Raw genomic sequence first — 23,865 nt, 5'->3', positions numbered from 1 at the left:
GATTACAGGCGTGAGCTGCCACGCCCGGCCCAGAAGGTTTTCAATGGACTTTGCCAGATCTCTTAGAGGAATCACTATCTACGGCAGCTCTAGTTAAGTAATGTATTTCATAGTAAGACTTGAAAGTCAAAATTACTCCTTCACAGGCTGCAGAACAGATATGTCAGCAGGCATGAAAACAACATTCATCTCCTGTACATCTCCCTCAGAGCTCTTAGATGACCAGGTGCACTGTCAATGAGCAGTAATATTTTGAAAGGAATCTTTTTTCTGAGCAATACGTCTCAACAGTGGGCTTAACACATTCAGTAAACCATGCTATAAACAGGTGTGCTGGCATCCAGTCTTTGTCGCTCCATTTATACAGCCCAGGCAGAGCAGACTTGGCATAATTCTTAAGGGCCCTAAGATTTTTGGAATGGTAAATGAGCACGGGCTTCAACTTTAAGTCACCAGCTGCATTAGCCCCTAACAAGAGGGTCAGACTCTCCTTTGAAGCCAGGCACCGACTTCTCCTCTCAGGTTATGAAAGTCCTAGATGGCATCTTCTTCCAACAGAAAGCTGTTTCATCCACACTGAAAATCTGTTTAGTGTAGCCACCTGCATCAATTATCTTAGCAGCTTCTATATCAGCACATGCTGCTTCACCTTGCACTTTTGTGTTATGGGGAGGGCTTTTTTCCTTAAACCTCAAGAATCAACCTCTGTTAGCTTACAACTTTTCGTCTGCAGCTTCTTCACCTTTCTTGGCCGTCACAGAATTGAAGAGAGTTAGGGCCTTGCTGTGGATTCGACTTCAGCATAAGGGAATGTTATGGCTGGTTTGATCTTCTGTCCAGACACTAAAACTTTCTTCATATCAGCGATAAGGCTGTTTCGCTTTATCAGTTGCCATGTTCACTGAAATAGCACTTTTAATTTCCTTCGAGAGCTTTTCCTCTGCATGCGCAAGTTGGCTCTTGTGCACAGGTGGTCTGGCTCTCAACCTATCTCAGCTTTCAACACGCCTTCCTCACTAAGCTTAATCATTTCTAGTTTTTGATGTAAAGTGAGAAACTTGTGATTCTTCCCTTCATTTGAAAACTTAGAGGCCATTAGAGGGTTACTAATTGGTCTAATTTCAATATTGTTTTGTCTCAGGATATAGTGAGGCAGGAGAAGAGAGAGAGACAGGAAAGGGGTCAAATGATCAGGCAGACCACACAAAACATTTATCAATTAAGTTCCTCATCTTATATGGGTACAGTTCGTGGTGCCCCAAAAGAATTCCAATAATAACATCAAAGACCACTGATCACAGGTCACCATAACAGATAAACTAATAACAGAAAGGTTTGAAATATTGCAAGAATTATCAATATTTGAAACAGTGACACAAAATGAGCACATGCTGCTGGAAAAATGGCACCAACAGACTTGCTCAACACGAAGTTGCCACAAACCTTCAATCTGTAAAAAAAAAATGCAGTATCTGTGAAGTACAATAAAGCAAAGCACAAAACGAGGTACGATGGAATACTATTAAATATATACATCACACTGAATGAGTAAACAACACACGCATCAACACAGACAAATCTAAAACAAATATAATGTTGAGCAAAATAACTACATCAGAGGCGAGTACATGGTATCTTTTTTTATATAAAAATTCAAAAACAAGGAAAACTAAATAATGCATTCTTTAGTGATACATACATAACTGTAAAAACTAGTAATACAAACAACTGATTTATCACAAAATCAGGATTCTGTCTATCTCGAGGGCAGGGGAAGATAGGATGCAATCAGAAAAGAATGTAATAAAAATAAGGATACTGGCAATATTCTATTTCTTAACCAGAGTACTGGATAGATGAATATTCACTTCATTATTATTATTCAAATTGTATGTATTTAAATTTCATAATTTAAATTTGTAAAATGTATATTCTCTACGTACATTTCACAAATGTTAAAAAAATACAGCTAACGGCTGGGCGCGGTGGCTCACGCCTGTAATCCCAGCACTTTAGGAGGCCGAGGTGGGTGGATCACGAGGTCAGGAGATCGAGACCACCCTGGCTAACATGGTGAAACCCCGTCTCTACTAAAAATACAAAAAATTAGCCAGGCGTGGTGGCGGGCGCCTATAGTCCCAGCTACTCGGGAGGCTGAGGCAGGAGAATAGTGTGAACCCGGGAGGCGGAGCTTGCAGTAAGCCGAGATCGTGCCATTGCACTCCACCCTGGGCAACAGAGCGAGACTCCGTCTCAAAAAAAAAAAAAAAAAAAAAATACAGCTAACATATACCACATTTAATATAGTGAAACTTTACCAAAACTTTAGTACTTACCAAAGGTACCCATGCTTCAATTTCAAAACTTTAACTTTAAAAAAAAAAAAAAAAATCTACCTATACTCATTGAAGGTTTCCCATCTGTGACAGGTTTAGAGTACCAATGCATTTAATAGCAGTGAGCCATAGCCCTCCAAATTAGGACCCACCTAAATGGGAAGCTTCACTGAGAATTATTAACAAAATTCTTCTGCCAAATTGTGCAGACAGGAACATAACAAATTTAAAATATCAATCTAAAGTAACATTACAAATATTCATGCAGGCAGCCTGAAGTCCTACTAAAGGCATGAAGTGCTACTTATTGCTTACCCGAACCACTCCTGTGTATAGCACCAGGTTTCCACTGCCTTCCAAGACCAGCATGGTGTCTATTTTCTTAAAAAAAAAAAAAAAAAAAAGACAAAAAATGTATTTCCCAATCTGAGCAAATTAACAGATTTTTTGACTGAAAAATCTGATGAAGCGTAATTGTCAACTTCTCAAATGTGCCTACATTACCTCCACTGGTGCTGCATCCTTTGCTGGTATGTTGGTCACTGAACCAAAGATGAGCTGGGTTTTATCATTACTCTCTTGAAACTTTACACAGCTAAATAATAAAATAAAAAAGAAACTTGATACGTGCAACAACCTGTATGGGTATTAAAAGTATTATACTGAACAGAAAAAGACAATCTCAAAAGTTTACATACTGTATGAGCCCATTTATATAACATTCACAAATGCCAAATTATCAAGATGGAGAATTAGTGGTTACCAGGATCAGTGGGTAATGGTGTATGTGACTATAAGGAGTTAACGTAAGAGAGATAAAGATGTTTTGTATCTTGATTGTGGTGGTATTTACACACATCTACATATGTGAAAAAACTGCATAGAACCATACATACACATAAATGAGTACATGTCAAATTGATGAAATTTGAAATAAAGTGTGTACATCATCTATCTCCTGGTTATGATAATGTATTATAGTTATATAAGAGGTTACCTGTGAGGGAAAAAGAATGCAAGGTACACAGGACTTGTTTACTCTTTTGTAACTTCCTTTAATCTATCGTATTTCAAAATATGAAGGTAAATAAATGGGCAAAAGATCTGAATAGCTATTTTACCTAAGAAGATAAATGAATGGCTAATAACTTCATGAGATGATCAACATCAGAATGCATTAGAGAAAAGCAAATTAAAGCCACTTCACAACCACTAGAAAATAGCTACAATCAAAGAGTGTGATGATATCCAATCCTGTCAAGGATAAAGAGACATTAACCTTCATATTTTGCTGGTGGGAATATAAAATGATACAGGCTATTTGGAAAACAGTTTGGTGATTTCTTAAAAAGTTAAACATGAATTTACCATTCAACCCAATGACCCAATCCTAGGCATTTACCCAAGAAAAATAAAATCACATATGTCCACATTTTTGCTCAAGACCTTTGTTCAAATGTTCATATGGTCATAATTCTCAGTAGTCAAGAGGTGGAAATAAACCAAAAGTCCGTCAGCTGATGAACAGATAAGCAAAACATGGTGGTAGATCTATACAATGGACTATTACATAGCAATAGGTATGAAATAATGATACGTTACAAAATGGTGGATCCTAAAAACATCACGCTAAGTGAAAGCTAAACACAAAAAGGTACACTGTGTGTACATACATTATATATATATATAAATGTCCAGAAAAATTAATCTATAAAGGCAGAAGCCTAGCATGGTTGCCTGAGGCTGGAAATGGGAACAAGACTGACTACAAACAAGCACAAGGAAATCTTTTTATGGTGATATAAATCTTGTAAAATTGGGTCATGGTGATGGTTGTATAACACTGTAATTTACTAAAAATCATTTAATTATACAGTAAAAACATGTTAATTTTATGACATGTAAATTATTTCTAAATAAAACTACTTAAGCCAAAAAAAAGGAAAGAAAAGAAAAAGAAAAAGAAAAAGCAGTGCTGAGTTATTTATACAGAAACAATGGGAAAGACATCCACCTACCGTAAGTGGAGCTGGGACTCTACTAAAAAGCACAGGAACTTTTGCCCACATAGGTCAGATGTAATAAACACTTTTGAGGCTTGTGAATTTTTCTCTCTATAATAGATACATTAATAAAGTAACTGTCAGCACTGGTCCAAGAATCTACCACAGTAACTATTAAAAGTCTTTGAGGCCGGGCGCGGTGGCTCACACCTGTAATCCCAACACTTTGGGAGGCCGAGGCGGGCAGATCACGAGGTCAGGAGATCCAGACTATCCTGGCTAACACGGTGAAATCCCGTCTCTACTAAAAATACAAAATAAATTAGCCAGGCATGATGGCGGGCGCCTGTGGTCGCAGCTACTCTGGAGGCTGAGGCGCGAGAATGGCATGAACCCAGGAGCCGGAGCTTGCAGTAAGCCAAGATCGCGCCAGTGCACTCCAGCCTGGGCGACAGAGCCAGACTCCGTCTCAAAAAGAAAAAAAAAAAAAAAAAAGTCTTTGAAAATATTCTGCAAGAAATCTAAAAACTACTTAGGTCAAGCAATAATCTCAAAGACACAAACATTTCTAAGAATTAAACTTCATGATCTCTAAGATCCTTTCAGTTCTTTGATTATGAGCTCGTTACACAGCTTTGTTGGGGAAAGCTACAATAAATTTAACAATTACTGATGAACTTTTAAATTACATACTATGTAAGCTCCCTACTTGTAAAGTAATGCAAACTAAGCCACCTACTTGTAAAGTAATGCATGCAAACTTGAATTCCTATCCCGCAAAGGGCCAGATCTTTCATAATGCTATTTCTCCTATCTACCCCCTCTCCTTCTCAGATTAGGCCTCATTCACATCTCTTTTTGAAATCATATCTCTAATTCCCAAACCCTTCCTTCTAAAGTGCTACAGAAGGCCGGGTGTGGTGGCTCACGCCTGTAATCCCAGCACTTTGGGAGGCCAAGGTGGGCAGATCACCTGAGGTCAGGAGTTCAAGACCAGCCTGACCAACATGGAGAAACCCCGTCTCTACTAAAAATACAAAATTAGCCAGTAATCCTGTAATCCCAGCTACTCGGGAGGCTGAGGCAGGATAATCGATTGAACCTGGGAGGCAGAGGTTGCGGTGAGCCAAGATCACGCCATTGCACTCCAGCCAGGGCAACAAGAGCAAAACTCTATCTCAATAAATAAATAAATAAATAAATAGTGCTACAGAAGACCCATAAATCTAAAAAATAAGAATCTATAATATATTCAACTTACAAATAAGTTATTTAAAGAAAAATGATCTATAATTGTAGGATACTTTTATTTGATATATGAGAAACAAACCAGACAGACTACTTCAACATTGTATCCACATCTTTACTTTCTTCAGACTACCTATTCCCCATTTCATTCTCTCTAAGATTATGCATTTGCCTTCCATTTCAGATAAAACGAGGCTCTAAGGCTTGAGCTCAACCTCCTGCCTTACATATCTGATCAACCTTCACTTCTTTATCCCAAGGCTAATCTCACCACTTGTGCACCTTTCTGGTTACTTGTTCCATCAATCATTTCCTCTGTTCTGTATTTTCAATACTTTCCCTTGAGTATAGTCCGTATAGCCTACTATTTCACATTAAAAGTCTTAAAATACAAAATGGACTCAACATTAGAGTATATAAAAGACCTTCTCAATTCGACTGGATATAAAACTTGTATTGTGGTTAGGTAAGAAAATATTGGGGGCCAGGCACAGTGGCTCACACCTGTAATCCCATTACTTTGGGAGGCAGAGGCAAGCAGGTTGCTTGAGCCCAGGAGTTTGAGACCAGCCTGGGCATCACGGCAAAATCCTTTCTCTGCAAAAATTACAAAAAATTAGTCAGGCGTGGTGGTGTGTGCCTATAGTCCCAGCTACCTGGGAGGCTGAGGTTGGGGAATCACCAGAGCCCAGCAGGCCAAGGCTGCAGTGAGCTGTGACTGAGTCACTCACTGTGCTCCAACCTGGGTGACAGAGTGAGACCCTCTCTCAAAAAAAAAAGAAAAAGAAAATACTGGGGCAAGATGTCATGAAAACTAATTTTATTATAGTTCAGCAAAAACAAAACTCTACTTGACCAAGACTCCCTCTAATTTTGTATCTTCATTCCTATTCAAAGGCAAACTCCTTAAAGAGCCTGTATGCCTATGTTCATTTCCTCAGTCCCCATGTACTTTTTCTACCCCACTTTCCCCCGCCACCCTCCCAGCTTAAAATGCTCTGGCCAAGGTCACCAAGGAACCCACTGCCACCCAGGTACCTCCTCTCTGGGTTCAACTCTCAGGGCCACACTTCACCAGTACCTGGCAATACTGGCATCTCTGTATTCTTGAAATGTTCTTTTTTGTATTCTGTATTTCCTGCTGCTTCTCCCATCTGACCTCTTTTGCTTTGTCTCTCTGTGCCAGCTTTGTCTCTTTCCATTCCCCAAATCTTAAGTTTCCAGGACTTCAGTTCCTAGCCCTCTTCTCATTCTACACCACTGGATTTTAACTATTTGGAGGCCACAAATCCCTTTGAGAATCTAAGGAATGTTAAAACCCTCTCCTTGGGAAAAGGCCTATATACTACATGTACACACAATTATTGAATACAATAATTCTTCAATTCTAATCTAATTCTCTTACCTCAATCACCACCTATAAGCTGACAATTCCACATTTATTGTCCTGCTCTTTCCCAAACTTCTGACACACTTATAAAGTGCCTTCTTACCGCTGTCATCAAACAGACCAGAGGCCTAAAGGGCAATCAGTAATCTCTCAAGCCTCCTTTTTTTCTTTTTCAGACAGTCTCACTCTGTTGCCCAAGCTGGAGTGCAGTAGTGTGCTCTTGGCTCACTGCAACCTCCAACTCCCAGGTTCAAATGACTCTCTCACCTCAGCCTCCAGAGTAGCTGGGACTACAGATGCACGCCATCATGCCTGGCTAATTTTTGTATTTGTAGTAGACATGGGGTTTCACCATTTTGGGCAGGTTGGTCTTGAACTCCTGAGCTCAAGTGATCCATCTGCCTCAGCCTCCCAAAGTGAGTGATTACAGGTGTGAGCCACTGCACCTAGGAAGCCTCCTCTTCATTAGCCTTTTCCCTCCCCTCTGCAAAAACCAGAGTGGGAGTACTTGTAATTCCCTAAATACACCATGCACTCACCAGAACTTTTGTTCTGATCCCAGCTGCCGTCTGTGGTCTTTCTCAACTTACCTGCCTAGCAAATACCTATTCATCTTTCAAAGCCCTACCAACAAAAGTAGTCTCTCCTGTGTCACCATCCTTCAGCTATCTGCCTCTTTTGAGGACAGGGACAGTGACTTATTAGACTGTTAACTAGCACACACATTGGCATATAAATTAACACGTGAATTATTAAAGAGAATATAAAAGAAGAAAGGTCACCCAGAACAGAGATCTAAGCTATGTTTCCCAAAATGTAAAGCTGGCACTCAACTAACATGAACATAAAACTTAGGAAACATGCTAAAAAACCCACATTTCCTCATTGATAGAAATTAACTGTTTCTCCCCAGAACAAAAAACACCCGAAAAATGAGAGATTATTACTATAAAGGAAGAAATATCAGATGATAAAATAATATTTTTATAATGACTTTTTTTTTTTTTTTGAGATAGTCTCACTCTGTCACCCAGGCTGGAGTGCAGTGGCACGATCTCAGCTCACTGCAAGCTCAGCCTCCTGGGTTCAAGCAATTCTGCCTCAGCCACCTGAGTAGCTGGGATTACAAGTATGCACCACCACACCCAGTTAATTTTTGTATTTTTAGTAGAGACGGGGTTTCACAATGTTGGCCAGGCTGGTCTCGAACTCCTAGGCTCAAGTGATCTACCAGCTTCAGCCTCCCAAAGTGCTGGGATTACAGGCATGAACCACCACGTCCAGCCTATGATCACTTTAATATCATTAATATCCTCTACTGAAACTGAGGTGGCCTTAATACATATCTCTATACATTTTTACATATATTAATAACTGATCACATTAAAAGGAAACTTTAAACAAAATGCCATATATTTCCCAAGACTTTCAGCAACATTTTTCTTTGAATATAATAATATATATAACAAACCTTATATTAGTAATCGTTTCTGTCCACAAATGGTCAATACACAGTTCAGGAACAATTGGCTCCGTTTCTGGTGCAAGAAAGGAGCCATTAGAATTACTATTTGGAGAATGAGAAATACTATGTCTCTTTGGAGACTGATTATGGCTTGAAATGTTGAACCTTTGCACCCCTGAAAAAGAGTGCACTCCTAACGCAGGAGAATGAGCACGACTGCAAAATAAACAGAGGAGAGAGTACATCACAGTTAGCAGGGCAGGCTTATATGACACACACTCCAATGACACTTCCAAAAATTCCACAGACAGAAGAGCATTCATGGCATAATCCAGGTCAGAAATTAAAATTTTTCAAAAAGGAGTAGCTATTTAAATGGTTCATGTCAATGTGCTTTACTATATTCTAAAGATTTAGAATTATTATTAGAAGAACTCATCTTTTAAAACTAAAACTTAGATCATCTTCTTTTTCGGAAAATGAATGATTATTCAAAAAGCTCTAAACTATGTCCCTGTATAGTCAGACATACATATATATCAACAAAACAATGTCCCTGTAACACCAGATATACATATCTGGTGATTTAAATATATATCTATATAGAGAAATAGATACATTTACATATCAAATAACAAGAAAAAAAAAGAAAAACTAACATAAATTAAGGCAAAAATAAAATAGTGCCACAGTATTTTGGGAATTAATATTCATCAAACTGTTGCCCACATAGTGGTAGAAATGAGGCAACTAACCTTAGGTCAAGCATAGGCAGCTTCAAAATGACTCAGGAAAGAATGTGACATGGTAAACTTAGAAATCTTAGTAAAAGTGGCTCAGGGCTGAGCACAGTGGCTCACGCCTGTAATCCCCGCACTTTGGGAGGCCAAGGCAGGCGGATCACAAGGTCAGGAGATCGAGACCATCCTGGCTAACACGGTGAAACCCCATCTCTACTAAAAATACAAAAAAAAAAAACTCAGCCAGGCATGGTGGCAGGCGCCTGTAGTCCCAGCTGGAGGCTGAGGCAGGAGAATGGCATGAACCTGGGAGGCAGAGTTTGCAGTGAGCCAAGATTGCGCCACTGCACACCAGCCTGGGTGACACAGCAAGACTCCGTCTCAAAAAAAAAAAAAAAAAAATGGCTCAATTGGGATAATGGCTATTTCCCCTAAAAAACATCTCCCCTAAATATATTTCCCCTAAAAACAGCTGTCAACAGAAATTCTAAATCCTTCAAAACAAAACAGAAAGCTTAGAAAGAAAAACCAGGAAACCCTTCTACCTTAGAGCTGCCATGTTGGAAATAGAAGGTGAGCGAGAATGTAGACTGGGTGATGAGGTTGAGCGACTCTGGCTGTGAATGGAGGAGTAATTCTGGAAAGGTGAAGTCACAGGGGAATCTCCTTTGGAGAGGCTTCTGAGATGTGCTGTGAGGGAGCTGCTAGTGGCCACATTCTGTGGGGTTCCCCCCTGTTCAGAGAACTTTAAAACAACATTCTCTTCCTTAAGTCAAAATAAAGAGAAAGAGGAAAAAAAAAACAATAATTAGAATAAAGTAGCAATTTCCTTGTAAGAATGCAAGTTGAAGTCAGTTACTAAAGACACAGTATTTCTTCTTTCCTAAGAAGCTCAATCTATTTCTCAAATAAGGCCAGGTGCCGTGGCTTACATCTATAATCCCAGCACTTTGGGAGGGTGAGGAGAGAGGATAGCTTGAGCCAAGGAATTCAAGACCAGCCTGGGCAACATAGCAAGATCCCATCTCTACAAAAAATTAAAAATTAGCTGGGAGTGGTGGTACACACTTGTAGTCCTAGCTATTCGTAAGGCTGAGGCAGGAGAATCACTTGAGCCCAGGAGTTCAAGGCTGCAGTGAACTGTAATTGTGCCATTATACTTCAGCCTGGGTGACAGAGTGAGGCCCTGTCTCTAGAGATGATGATGATGATGATGATGATGATGATAATAATAATAATAAAACTATTCACAAGTGATTTTTCCAAAAAAAAAAAAAAGGTGAGGGTATGAAGTATTAACTACTCTTTCATATATATATATATATATATATATATATATATATATATATATATATATATACTTTTTTTTTTTTTTTTTTTGAGATGGAGTCTCATTCTGTCACCCAGGCTGGAGTGCAGTGGCACGATCTTGGCTCACGGCAACCTACACCTCCCAGGTTCAAGTGATTCTCCTGCCTCAGCCTCCCGAGTAGATAGGATTACAGAAGCCACCACACCTGGCTAATTTTTTATATTTTTGGTATAGATGGGGTTTCACCATGTTGGCCAGGCTGGTCTTGAACGTCCTGACCTCAAGTGATCCGCCTGCCTTGGCCTCTCAAAATGCTAGGATTACAGGTGTGAGCCATGGCACCCAGCCTACCCTTTCCTATTAAGGAGAAGTGACTTGCCTTTCTCCTTACCTCTGATTTGACTCTCCGGAGAGTCCACACAGAATGCACATTTTGAACAGCATCATAAGTCATTACAATAGAGGGGTCAGTATTGAGGAAAACAATTTTCATTGCATGATCTACAACATATTGCACCCGTGATGAACCAAAAAGACCTTAAAAATAAAATAGAAAAATCAGGTATAGAACAATGGGCTTTACAAGACTGATATTTATGAACGGAGCTCTTAAAATTGTTAAAGATAAAGAACAACCAAGCCAAAGAGAGCACAAAATCTATTACTATCTTAAATAATTAACTCTGAATTTTTAATAAATTTACTTTAGGCATCAACTCCCTTAAAATACATTGAAGATGAGAGCATTACAAGTTTTAGCTTCACATACATGCTGTTGCTAAATGTTAAGATTTGTGCTGACTCTCACCATTAAACGAATCAGCCACAGGTAAAAGGTCGATGATTTCTTCAACTGACTTATTTATAAATTGCACTCAACTATTCTGCCAAGTTTGACTTCCTTATTGGTTCTGTTTTTCTGTATGAAAGCTGTACTCTATAATTACTATTCAGACAGTGCCGAACAGTACACTGTTGTTTCTGCTTTACTAGTTACACATGCAAAATAAGGTTTTTCCCAGTGAGTTCAGCTTTTAATCTAAAGTACCATGGACTGGTCTCCATATCCTCATTTGACAGGAAATGTTTCCCACTCAGTTAAAATACTGAAAAATTTTAAAATATGATTCTATAATCATAAGAAATACTTTATAAATAAAAATCATGCCACCATCTCAAAATATCTACTATTAATACATTAGAGAATTTTTGGGTTTTTTCATACATATATACACACTTTATACATTTTTACAAAATTATAATCATACTGTGTTATTTGTATCCTACTTGACATCACAAATAAGCAACTTCTAGTTCACTAAATATTAGTCAAAAATATGATCAATAATGGCTGCACTCCTCCCTCCAGTCCGTGCCTCCAAGATGACAAAGAAAAGAAGGAACAACAATCATGCCAAAAAGGGGCACAGCCACATGCAGCCTATTCGTTGCACAAACTGTGCCCGACCCATGCCCAAGGACAAGGCCATTAAGAAATTTCATCATTCGAGGCTGGGCACGGTGGCTAACGCCTGTAATCCCAGCACTTTGGGAGGCTGAGGCAGGCGGCTCACGAGGTCAGGAGATCGAGACCATCCTGACTAACACAGTGAAACCCCGTCTCTACTAAAATAAAAAAATTAGCAGGTCGTGGTGGCGGGTGCCTGTAGTCCCAGCTACTCGGGAGGCTGAGGGAGGAGAATGGTGTGAACCTGGAAGGTGGAGCTTGCAGTGAGCCCAGATCCCACCACTGCACTCCAGCCTGGGCAACAGAGTGAGTCTCTGTCTCAAAAAAAAAAGAAAGAAATTAATTCATCATTCGAAATGTGGTGGAGGCTGCAGCAGTCAGGGACATTTCTGAAGCGAGTGTCTTCAATGCCTATGTGCTTCCCAAGCTGTATGTGAAGCTAAATTACTGTGTGAGATGTGCAATTCACAGAAAAGTCGTCAGGAATCCACCTTGTAAAGCCCACAAGGACCAAACACACCCACCCCGATTTAGACCTTCGAGGAGTGCTGCCCCACAACCCCCACCAAAGCCCATGTAAGGGGCTGAGTCCTTAAACACTGAAGACAAGGCCAGGCGCAGTGGCTCATGTCTGTAATCCTAGCACTTTGGGAGGCCGAGATGGGTGGATTGCCTGAGCTCAGGAGTTCGAGATCAGCCTGAGCAACAGGGTGAAACCCCATCTCTACTAAAATACAAAAAATTAGCTGGGCGTGATGGCACACCCCTAATCCCAGCTACTAGGGAGGCTGAGACAGGAGAATCGCTTGAACCTGGGAGGCGGAGGCTGCAGTGAGCTGAGATCGTGCCATTGCACTGCAGCCTGGGTAACAAAGCGAGACTCCGTCTCAAAAAAAACAAAATGAAAATAAAAAGATTGAAGACAGACTATTCTCCAGAGAAAAAATAAAATGGAAATTGTACTTTTAAAAAAAAAAAAAAAAAGGCTGCATGCCATTTAATCCCAGGCCCTAGTATGTTTATTCGGGTTGTCTGCAATTAGTAACAACATAAAATTTGAACATTTTCTGTAAAAGATCAAAGACTAAATAGTGCAGTTTGCTGTCCACATACTGACTCTATCACATAATCTTTGTTATTTTCTACAACCCTTTAAAAGGTGAAAACCATTCTTATGTTGGGTGCGGTGAATCATGATGTAATCCCAGCACTTTGGGAGGCCGAGGTGGGTGGATCACCTGAGGTCAGGAATTCAAGACCAGCCTGACCAACATGGTGAAACTATGTCTCTACTAAAAATACAAAATTAGCTGAGTGTGGTGGCACATGCCTGTAATCCCAGCTACTTGGGAGGCTGAAGCAAGATAATCACTTGAACCCAGGAGGCAGAGGTTGCAGTGAGCCAAGATCGCACCATTGTATTCTGGCCTGGGCAACAAGAGCAAAACTCTGTCTTAAAAAAGAAAGAAAAAAAAAAAAAACCATTCTTAGCTCACAAGCTTTACAAAAACATGCTGCAGGCCAGATTTAGCCCATGGCCTACAGTTTGCCAAGACATAATATAGAAGATAAAAAGCAGCTAGGCACAGTGGCTCACCCCTGTAATCTCAGAACTTTGGGAGGCCGAGGTGGGTGGATCACCTGAAGTCAGGAGTTCAATACCAGCCTGGCTAACATGATGAAACCCCATCTCCACCAAAAATATAAAAAATTAGCCAGGCATGGTGGCGTGTGCCTGTAATCCCAGCTACTCGGGAGGCTGAGGCAGGATAATCACTTGAACTCGGGAGGCAGAGGTTACAGTGAGCTGAGATCGCACCACTGCACTCCAGCCTGGGCCACAGAGCAAGACCCCTCTCAAAAAAAAAAACCCAAAACAACAACAAAAAATAAACTTTACTTCATCTAAGTATCATTCATTTACTTATTAAGTATTAAAGAACAAAGCATCTACAGGTAGGTTAATAAATATATCGGTATTCCTCACTGATTTATATGCCTTATTTTTACTAAAATAACTGTTGAGCAGTTAATACCATGATATTCAAGAAAGTCAAAATAGAAGTTATTTTTGTAAAATGTTTACATTATTTTTATAAGTCAGTTTTCATATAAGCGCCTTTATAACCTCCCTCACCAAAGTCAAAAAAAAAAAGAGCTTATCTAAAAGAATATAGAAATACACTTACTTCCAGATTTACAAACAAGTGGAGTTATTTCATCTAGTGGGTGCAGCATGCTGAACATAGTAGGTAAAGGTTCTCTAGCAATAAACAAATAATCAATTAATTACCAATACGAGTATGTCTGTACACAAATTTTGCACTTCTATTGAAAAGAAATCTCCAGATTACACGAGCAACTAGAAACCTATCATCTCAAAATGCAATCTTCTAAACTTTGTACATACTATTTTTCACATTGTCTTCTATTTCATTCCTAGAAATCTCTCCCCTTAGAGTAATTCTATCAATGCACGAACAGAGGGAAATCAATATAGCCAGGGAATTTCTGCAAACAGCAGTCATCACAGTACAGAACAAATGGAGTAATGTGCATAAAGTGGTCTTTTTTTATTGATCTCTCTTACTGGCAGTGTGTCTTTGGCAGCTAAGAAAGAAATTTATTCTCCCATATCTGCTGACAAAGGAATACATTTTTTAAAAAAGGAAGAAACAAACTACTTCAAGTAAATTAAGTCTGCTTTTTTTTTTTTGAGATGGAGTCTCACTCTGTTGCCCAGGCTAGAGTGCAGGGGCATGATCTCGGCTCACTGCAACCTCCACCTCCCAAGTTCAAGCGATTCTCCTGTCTCAACCTCCCGAGTAGTTGGGATTACAGGCACACACCACCACGCCCAGCTAGTTTTTTTGTATTTTTAGTAGAGACGGGGTTTCACCATGTTGGCCAGGCTGGTCTTGAACTCCTGACCTCAGGTGATCCACCTGCCTCAGCCTCCCAAAGTGCTGGGATTACAGGCGTGAGCCACCACACCTGGCCAAAAGCCTACATTTTTTAAGGAATTGTTTTTTTTAGAGCGAAGACAGGCTTTCTTTCAAAGCATAAAGAGATTAAAATCTATAAGCAATTTCTTTAAGACTTAGCAAGTGTCTACCTCTTGCACCACAACATGACAGGTGCTGTATGTTGCTGCCCTTCGCTGTGCTCATAATTCATAGGGAGACAAGATAAACACACCGCTAATAAACATCTACCATTTATTGCATACTTAATACCTACTAGGCCCTGTGTCAAAGCTTATATACATTTAGCTAGTTTAACTTTGCATAAGTCCTAAGAGGTAAATGATAATATTCCTGTAACGCATAAGGAAACTATAGCTAAGAAAGCACTAATGATCTGCTCAAAGCAGCACAATGAGAAAATGGCAGAGCTAAGAACTGAATCTTGTTATTTATTTTTTTTGAGATGGAGTTTTGCTCATCGCCCAGCTGGAGTGCAGTGATGTGATCTCGGCTCACTGCAACTTCCATCTCCCAGGTTCAAGTGATTCTCCTGCCTCAGCCTCACGAGTAACTGGGATTACAGGCACCTGCCACCACGCTTGGCTAATTTTTTGTATTTTTAGTAGAGACAGGGTTTCGCCACGTTGGGCAGGCTGGTCTCGAACTCCTGACCTCAGGTGATCCACTCGCCTCGGCCTCCCAAAAGTGGTGGGATTACAGGCGTGGGCCACCGCACCCGGCCAAATCTTTTTTGAAGCCATTTATTTGCATGTTCAATTTTACCACTCAGATTGGGAAAAAAGGCTAATTAAGTGCCAAGTGCGTAGAGTTCATGAGTGTACATACAGGCTGAGTATCCCTTATCTGAAATACTTGGGACCGTAAGTGTTTTGGATTATTTACCTTACACTAACGGTTGAGCAACCCTAATTCTTTTGGGGGTACAAGTGGCTTTTGGTGACACAGAATTATGTAGTGGTGAATTCTGAGATTTTAGTGCACCTGTCACCTCAGTGCATGTTGTACGCAATATGTAGTTTGTTTATCCCACACCTTCTTCCCACCCTCCTCCTTCTGAGTCTCCAAAGTCCATCATAACACTCTGTAAATAGCCTCTGCATACTCCTTGCTTAGCTCTCACTTGGAAGTGAGAACATGCAGTATTTGGTTTTCCATTCCTGGGTTACTTCACTTAGAATCATGGCCTCCAGTTCCATCCAACTTGCTGCAAAAGACATTATTTCATTTCCTCATTATGGCTGATTAGTATTCCATGGTGTATATATACATTTTCTTTATTCACTCATTGGTCAATGGGCACTTAGGCTGCTTCCTTATCTTTGCAATTATGAATTGTGTTGCAATAAACATACATGTGCATGTATCTTTTTCACATAATGACTTTTATTTCCTTTGGGTAGATACCCAGTAATGGGACTGCTAGATTGAATGGTAGACGTACTTTTAGTTCTTTAAGGAATCTCCATACTGTTTTCCATAGATGTCATACTAATTATGTTCCCACCAGCAGTGTATAAGCATTCCCCTTCCACCACATCCATGCCAACATCTATTGTTTTTCTGACTCTTTAATAATGGCCATTCCTTAAAGAGTAAGGTGAGATCTCACTGTGGTTTTAATTTGTGTTTCTCTGATGATTAGTGATATTGAGCAGTTTCATGTTTGTTGGCCATTTGTGTATCTTCTTTTGAGAACTGTCTATTCATGTCCTTTACCCACTTTTTGAGCTTCTGTCTTGCTGATCTGAGTTCCTTATATATTCTGGATACTAGTGCTTTGTTGGATGCATAGTTTGCAAATATTTTCTCCCACTGTGTGAACTATCTGTCTATTCTGACATTTCTTTTGCTGTGCAGAAGCTTTTTATTTTAATCAGGTCCCATTTATTTATTGTTTTTGTTGCATTTGCTTCTGGTGTTTTAGTCATAAATTCCTTGCCTAGGCCAATGTCCAGAAGAGTTTTTCCAAGGTGATCTTCTAGAATTTTTATGGTTTCAGGGCTTAAAGCCTTTGATCCCTCTTGAACTGACTTTTGTATAAGGTGAGAAATAAAAAAAACCCAATTTCATTCTTCTAAAAAAGGTATCAGTTTTCCCAGCACCATTTACTAAATAGGATGCCTTTCCCCCAATTTATGTTTTTGTAAGCTTGTTTATCAAAGATCAAATACTTGATTACAAGTATTTGGCTTTATTTCTGGTTTCTCTATTCTGTTCCATTGGTCTATGTGCCTACTTTTATACCAGTACCATGCTATTTTGCTAATTATAACCTTGTATTATATGGGATGGCTACATACTTGTTCTTTTTGCTTAGGATTGTTTTGGCTATTTTGGGCTTTTGGTTCCACATGAATTTTAGAATTGTTTTTTCTAACTCTATAAAAAAAAGATCTTATTTTGATGAGAATTATGGTGAAATCTATAGATTGCTTTTGGCAGGATGATCATTTTCACAATATGGATTCTTCAAATCCATGATCATGGGATGTGTTACCATTTGTTTGTGTCATCTGTGATTTCTTTCAGCAGTGTTTTGTAGTTCTCCTTATAGAGATGATTCACCTCCTTGGTTAAGCATATTCATAGGTTTTTGTTTTTGGCTTTTTGCTGCTCTTATAAAAGGGATTGAATTTTTGGCCAGGTGCAGTGGCTCATGCCTATAATCCCAGCACTTTGGGAGGCCAAGGTGGGTGGATCACCTGAGGTCGGGAGTTCGAGACCAGCATGACTAACATGGAGAAACCCCGTCTCTACTAAAAATACAAAAAATTAGCCAGGCGTGGTGGTGCATGCCTGTAATCCCAGTTACTCAGGAGGCTGAAGCAGGAGAATCGCTTGAACCTGGGAGGCAGAGGTTGTGGTGAGCCGAGATCATGCCACTGCACTCCAGACTGGGCAACAAGAGCAAAACTCCGTCTCAAAAAAAAAGAGACTGAGTTCTTGATTTGATTTTCAGCTTTGTCATTGTTGCTGTATAGCGGTGCTATTGATCTGTGTACATTGATTTTGTAATCTGAGACTTTACTGAATTTATTTATGAAATCTAGGGGTCTTTTGGAGGAGTCTATAGGGTTTTCTAGGTATATAATCATATTATCAGCAAATAGTGATAGTATGACTTCCTCTTTTCAAATCTGGATGTCCTTTATTTCTTTCACTTGCCTGATTGCTCTGGCCAGAACTTCCAGTACTATGCTGAATAGAAGTGGTGAAAGCAGGCATCTTAGTCTTCTTCCAGTTCTCAGGGGGAATGCTTTCAACTTTTCCCCATTCAGTATGATGTTGGCTGTGGGTTTGTTGTATATGACTTTTATTAATTTGTGGTAAGTCCCTTCTATGCCTAGTTTGTTTTTATCATCAAGGGATGCTGAATTTTATCCAATGCTTTTTTCTGCATCTATTGAGATGATCATATGGTTTTTAATTCTGTTTATGTGATGTGTCACATTTATTGACTTGTGTATGTTAAACCATCCCTGCATCCCTGAGACAAAACCCACTTGATCATGACCTATCTTTTTGATGACAGCAACCCTAATTTGAGAATCCAAAACCTGAAATGCTCCAATAAGCATTTCCTTTGAGTGTCATGCTGGAGCTCAACAAGTTGCAGATTTTGGAGAATTTCAGATTTTTGGATCAGGGATACTCAACTTGTACTGAGATGAGACAAAATGGCATATATCTATGCTGTCAACATGAAAATTATCATCATCTCAAACTTTTAGATAAACCTCAGAACCAACACAAACACACAAATCCCAAGCAGTAATATTCTGAAGTGAATAAAATGAATACCTGGGTGAACCTGGAGGTACTTCATGTGAAGAAGCGCTTCGTTCAAACAACAATCCATATTTAGTGGGCCAAACATTTGCAACCTTCAGGTAAAAGGGTGGGAAAAGATAGAAGTAAGAGAACCTACCCCTTTATAAAATGTTTTAAAGAAACATTACAGAATGTTTTATTTTCCAATTTAGTAATAGCTTTACAAAGTAACATAATCATGAAATACGGTATTTTCTTAAAAGGTAATACAAATAAGCAACTCTAAGATAAAATCAAATCTAATAAAGAGGAGTTGTTCAATGTGAAATTCCTGCCACTGGCCAGGATCAGTAACAAAATGACAATGTGTTAACAATAGCCCTAGGCATTAAAAAGACGATGAGTAACAAAAAAAGACTGGTGTTATTCATATGCCTTATTTAATATAACCAAAAGTTCTTACATATCATTTAAACCAACAAACACATACCACAGAAGACTTCCTAATTCACTTCATTAAATAACTTATTTTTTTGTGAAGTACAGAAAAATGGTAAGCCACTAAAGCTGCCAAAATTTAGTTATTTTGAGTAAAAATAACATTTTTGACTACTACGAAACATGAGACATAAGACATGCCTCTAAAACCAATTAATTCAAAAATGTTCTCCAACAAAACCCCCCCAAAATTTGAAACACTTGTTTACCTGAAATGGTAATGAAGCTATGTAATCCTTTCCTTCTATGCTATGCATGTTAATACATGAGCTTTGCAATATACATATGCATTTTTCTACTTCATTGCTACCTGAAAAGAAAGGGTACAACAAGACTTATGTGTTTTTTCCCTCAAAGGAGTTCAATCCTAACAGCACAAATTATTTAATGCACAATATAAAGATGCTTATGGTAAACCACTATTACTAGTGGCTACTTCATTTGAATGAAAAATACAATGAGATAAATATTTGGAATCATCATAAGAAAAATAAAATTTCAAAAAGAAACTTACTGTAGGCCTTTTCAGACTTATCCTGTGATATAATGAAGTCACACCACAATGCCTAAAATCAAAACAAAATGCTTACCTAAGAAAATTATATCTAAATAATCATCTATTAACTAATGGCATCTAAATAATAATAATAGCACCTACGTAATAACTTTGCCTCCTCAGCTCAACATGTACAATCATGGGAACAAAAAGAATAAGAAAAAATAAATTAGAGTAATAAATGATAAATATGATAAGGAAAGGCAAAATATGTTTACAATTAAATTTTATGAAAAGATCCATAGGAATTAAAATTTTAAATTAAAAAAATAAATTTTACAAAAAGAGAAGACAAGAATCAAAAAATCTACCAGATAGAAACTTTGTAGCAAAAATTCAAATAGTAGCTCAAACCATACTAAACCCTATATCCTCTACAAAACAAAAGATTATTCAAACTTTATAATCTCCAGATTAAACAACTGATCTTAGACTCTCTCTAGACTGACTTTTGAAAAAGTATTTAGAAAAACTAACTCCTCCCTTTCTTAAAAGCCCATCTTACAAAATATAAACTAGGAAAAGCTATTAAACTTTAACTGACATACCTGGCAATCACTTATTATTTAACAGCATTTTGTGTTTTTTTTTAAACTGTGGTCAAATATACACAATATGAAAATTAACATTTTAACAATTTTTAAGTAGACAATTCAGTAGCATTAACATTAAATTGATGAGCTTAGTACAATTTGTGAGCTTGTACAATACTGCACATTTCCAGAACTTTTTCCTCATCTCAAACAGAAACTCCGTGCCCATTAAACAATACTCCCCATTTCCCAATGCCCTGAGCTCTGGTAACCTCTATTCCACTTTCCCTATGAAAGGGCCTGTGCTAGGTATCTCATGTAAGTGAAACTGTACAACATTTGTCCTTTTATATCTATTTTATTTCACTTAACATAATGTTTTCAAGGTTCATCCATGTTATGACATGTATCAGAATTTTATCCCTTTTTAAAGCTAAACAATATTCCACTGTTAGCATATACCACATTTGTTTATCCATTCATCTGTCAATGGACATGGGTTGTTTCTACCTTTTGGCTATCATAAATAATGCTGCTGAAAACACTGGTGTACAAGTATCTGTGAATCCCTGTTCTCAATTCAATTGTGCATATACCTAGAACTGGAACTGCTGGATCATAATGGTAATTCTAAGTATAACTTTTCTTTTAAGAGATGGGGTCTCACTCTGTCACCCAAACTGCAATGCAAGGCATGATTCTAGCTCGCAGCAGCCTAGAACTCCTGGGTTCACATGACCCCCCTGCCTCAGTCTCCTGAACAGCTTGGGAGTACAGGCATGCACCACCATGCCTGGCTACATGTATAACTTTTTGAGAAATTGCCAAACTTTTCCACAGCAGCTATGTTACATTCCCATCAGCAATGCACAGGAGTTCCAATTTCTGGACATCCTCACCAACATTTGTTATGTTTCTTTAATAACAGCCAACCTAGTAAAGTGGTATCTCATTGTGGTTGTAATCTGCATTTGCCTAATGATTAGCGAAGCTGAGCATCTTTTCATGTGCTTATCGACCATGTGTGCATCTTTAGAAAAATGTCCATTTAAGTCCTTCTGCCCAATTTTTTAATTGGGTAGTTTGTTTTATTGTTGAGTTGTGGGAGATTTTAATGGTTAAGAAATGAAAATTCAGGAAGAAAACCATGCATGAGAGCTGTGCTCCAACCTGAAATGTCCAAAATCTACAATGCACCGATTACAGTCTCAACTTCCTTTGATGAAATCCCATCCTCTCAGCCTCTAAAAGTAAATATTTTAACATCTCTTTTATCCCTGATATCTAAGAGATCACTAACCCCTTCCACATCTCCCTCTGCTTTATCACCCCTTCTTTGCCAAGGCACCAATCTTTTACCTGAACAGTCACAAAATAGTGCCCCTGACAACAGTCTCCCTCCTCTCCAGTCAATCCTATATATATATTGCTAACAAAGCAATCTCTTCTCAAAACACAAAATTGATCGCTTCCATTTTAAAATCCTTGGCAGGCTCCCTTCAGCACACAGTTTAAAATACAAATTCCTTGGTTTATATACAAGGCCCTTTGGTCTGTATACTGCCAGCATCCACTTGCATCTCTCCACACCCACACTTTGTGTACAGCTATTCTGAAGTTTAAAAAGTCATCTTTTTCCATAATTCTTTTTGCTGTGATTTCCTCTGCCTAGAATGCCCTTCTGCCACCATTTTATAACACAAATAGCATCTTCTTTGAAAAACCCTCCCTTTGGCACTCAGTCCTTTGGGCTCTCATCACTCTGTGGACAGGTAGTTATTATACAGCATTCAGAATACAGCATTTCAGGTGATCTGTTTGTTCTCCTTTCTAGGTTATGAGTCCTTCAATGGCAGAAACTACATTCACCTTTGTAGTCCCAGCAGCCCCAGCATAATGTCTGAAACAGAGTGAGACTAAATACTTGCAGAAGACCAGGCAGAGTGGCTCACGCCTGTAATCTCAGCACTTTAGGAGGCCAAGCCAGGAGGATCACTAGAGCCCAGGGGTTCAAGACCAGCCTGGACAACATAGTGAGACCCCCATCTCTATTAAAAAACAAAAAGAATAAATGAAAAAATAAAAAGAACAACCAAAAAAAAAAATACTTGCAGGATAGGTAAAACAATGAACAGATAAAATCTGAGTCACATATACCTGATATTATTTCATAAACAAAATAGAAAATTATCTTTCTCCATATTAGCAAGAAGATTAAGTAACAATATATTTTCCAGATCAAAAGACTGAAATTCCAAATCTTACAATTACACTTACAAGTGATCTTAAGATAAAGGAGATAATATATCTAACTGCACTTCCATAGAATCTAGTAAATAGGCAACTGTTCTTGGAGAAATTAAGATGAAGATATAGAAGCAAAGAACTACTTAGATATCATCAAATGCACTTTTCACATCTATACTAACTATATGAATTATATGGGAAAAAAATTACCATCAAAAAGATCACTGGCTTCAACACTCCAGGACACAAATGCTTTCACATATGCCCTCAAATGTTGGAATAATGATTCAGTTTATCCTTTCCAATAAATAGTTACAATACAGTACTCATCAGGAAATAGTTAATGTTAGGCGGGAGGAGTGGGAGGAAGCAGTATCCAGATACAAAGATTTCAGCATTTACAAAAATGAAACTTAACATTAGTCAAAGCCTCCAAAACCTCTTGTCAACCCTAATTCAACTACAATAAATGCATTAGTTCTTCCTCCAACTTTTTGTTATAAAAATTTTCAGTAAGAAAAGTTGAAATAATGCAGCAAACATATTTCACCTAAATCCAACAATCATGAAAATTTTGCCATATTTGTTTGTGTGTGTGCATTTGTGTACATATGGGATTTTTGGAATGGGAATGCTGACTGTCTAAAAATAAATTGCACACACATCATGACATTTCACCCCTAAATACTTCACCATGCCTTTTCTAAAAATAAAGATGTTCTCCTATAAAACCATAAAATCATCATCCCTGAGAAAAAAATAATACTTCTCTAACATCAGCTACTGGCCAGTAATTTTCAACTTTCCCAAATTTTCCCCAAAAATATCTTTTTAGCTAGTTTTCTAAAACCAGGACTCAATCAAAGTTCATTTAACAAGGATCAAAAAATACTGCATTTGGTGATGTCTCTTTAGTCTCTTTCAATGTAGAACAGTCCCCATCTTTTTTTCTTTCTCCGTGACTTTTTTAAAGAAACCAGAATGTAGACTATAAACTTTTTATAATGGAAAATTTCAAATAAATACAAAGTAAACAGAATAGGATAATGAATCCCCATGAGCCAGTTTTAATAATTATCAAGCTTGGCTGGGCATGATGGCTCACGCCTGTAATCCCAGCACTTTGGGAGGCCGAGGTGGGTGGGTAGATCACAAGGTCAGGAGATCGAGACCATCCTGGCTAACACAGTGAAACCCCAGCTCTACTAAAAATATAAAAACAAAATTAGCCGGGTGTGGTGACGGGCACCTGCAGTCCCAGCTACTCGGGAGGGTGAGGCGGGAGAATGGCATGAACCTGGGAGGCAGAGC

General features: G+C 38.5%; 1 protein-coding gene across 5 annotated transcripts in view; it reads right to left on the bottom strand.

Moving 5' to 3' along the window:
- The window catches only part of ANAPC1 (anaphase promoting complex subunit 1), a 118,081-nt gene that overhangs the window by 88,085 nt on the left and 6,131 nt on the right, over window positions 1-23,865 (bottom strand). For 3 of the 5 annotated variants that reach the window (XM_034953559.3, XM_034953560.3, XM_055107421.2), the window contains 10 exons: window positions 19,733-19,784; window positions 19,428-19,528; window positions 18,751-18,833; window positions 14,152-14,225; window positions 10,886-11,031; window positions 9,728-9,948; window positions 8,449-8,658; window positions 4,355-4,450; window positions 2,841-2,931; window positions 2,652-2,717 (listed from right to left, as the gene is read on the bottom strand). In XM_034953559.3, the coding sequence (XP_034809450.2) occupies window positions 2,652-2,717; window positions 2,841-2,931; window positions 4,355-4,450; window positions 8,449-8,658; window positions 9,728-9,948; window positions 10,886-11,031; window positions 14,152-14,225; window positions 18,751-18,833; window positions 19,428-19,528; window positions 19,733-19,784 (1,140 nt within the window). Of the gene's footprint in view, window positions 1-2,651; window positions 2,718-2,840; window positions 2,932-4,354; window positions 4,451-8,448; window positions 8,659-9,727; window positions 9,949-10,885; window positions 11,032-14,151; window positions 14,226-18,750; window positions 18,834-19,427; window positions 19,529-19,732; window positions 19,785-19,876; window positions 20,525-23,865 lie in introns of those variants that run through there. The other 2 variants (XM_055107420.2, XM_034953562.3) reach the window with 2 other exon arrangements.

The sequence above is a fragment of the Pan paniscus genome, chromosome 12, assembly GCF_029289425.2.
Source record: "Pan paniscus chromosome 12, NHGRI_mPanPan1-v2.0_pri, whole genome shotgun sequence".
Classification (NCBI taxonomy): domain Eukaryota; kingdom Metazoa; phylum Chordata; class Mammalia; order Primates; family Hominidae; genus Pan; species Pan paniscus.
This window is presented reverse-complemented; position numbering and strand designations above follow the sequence as displayed.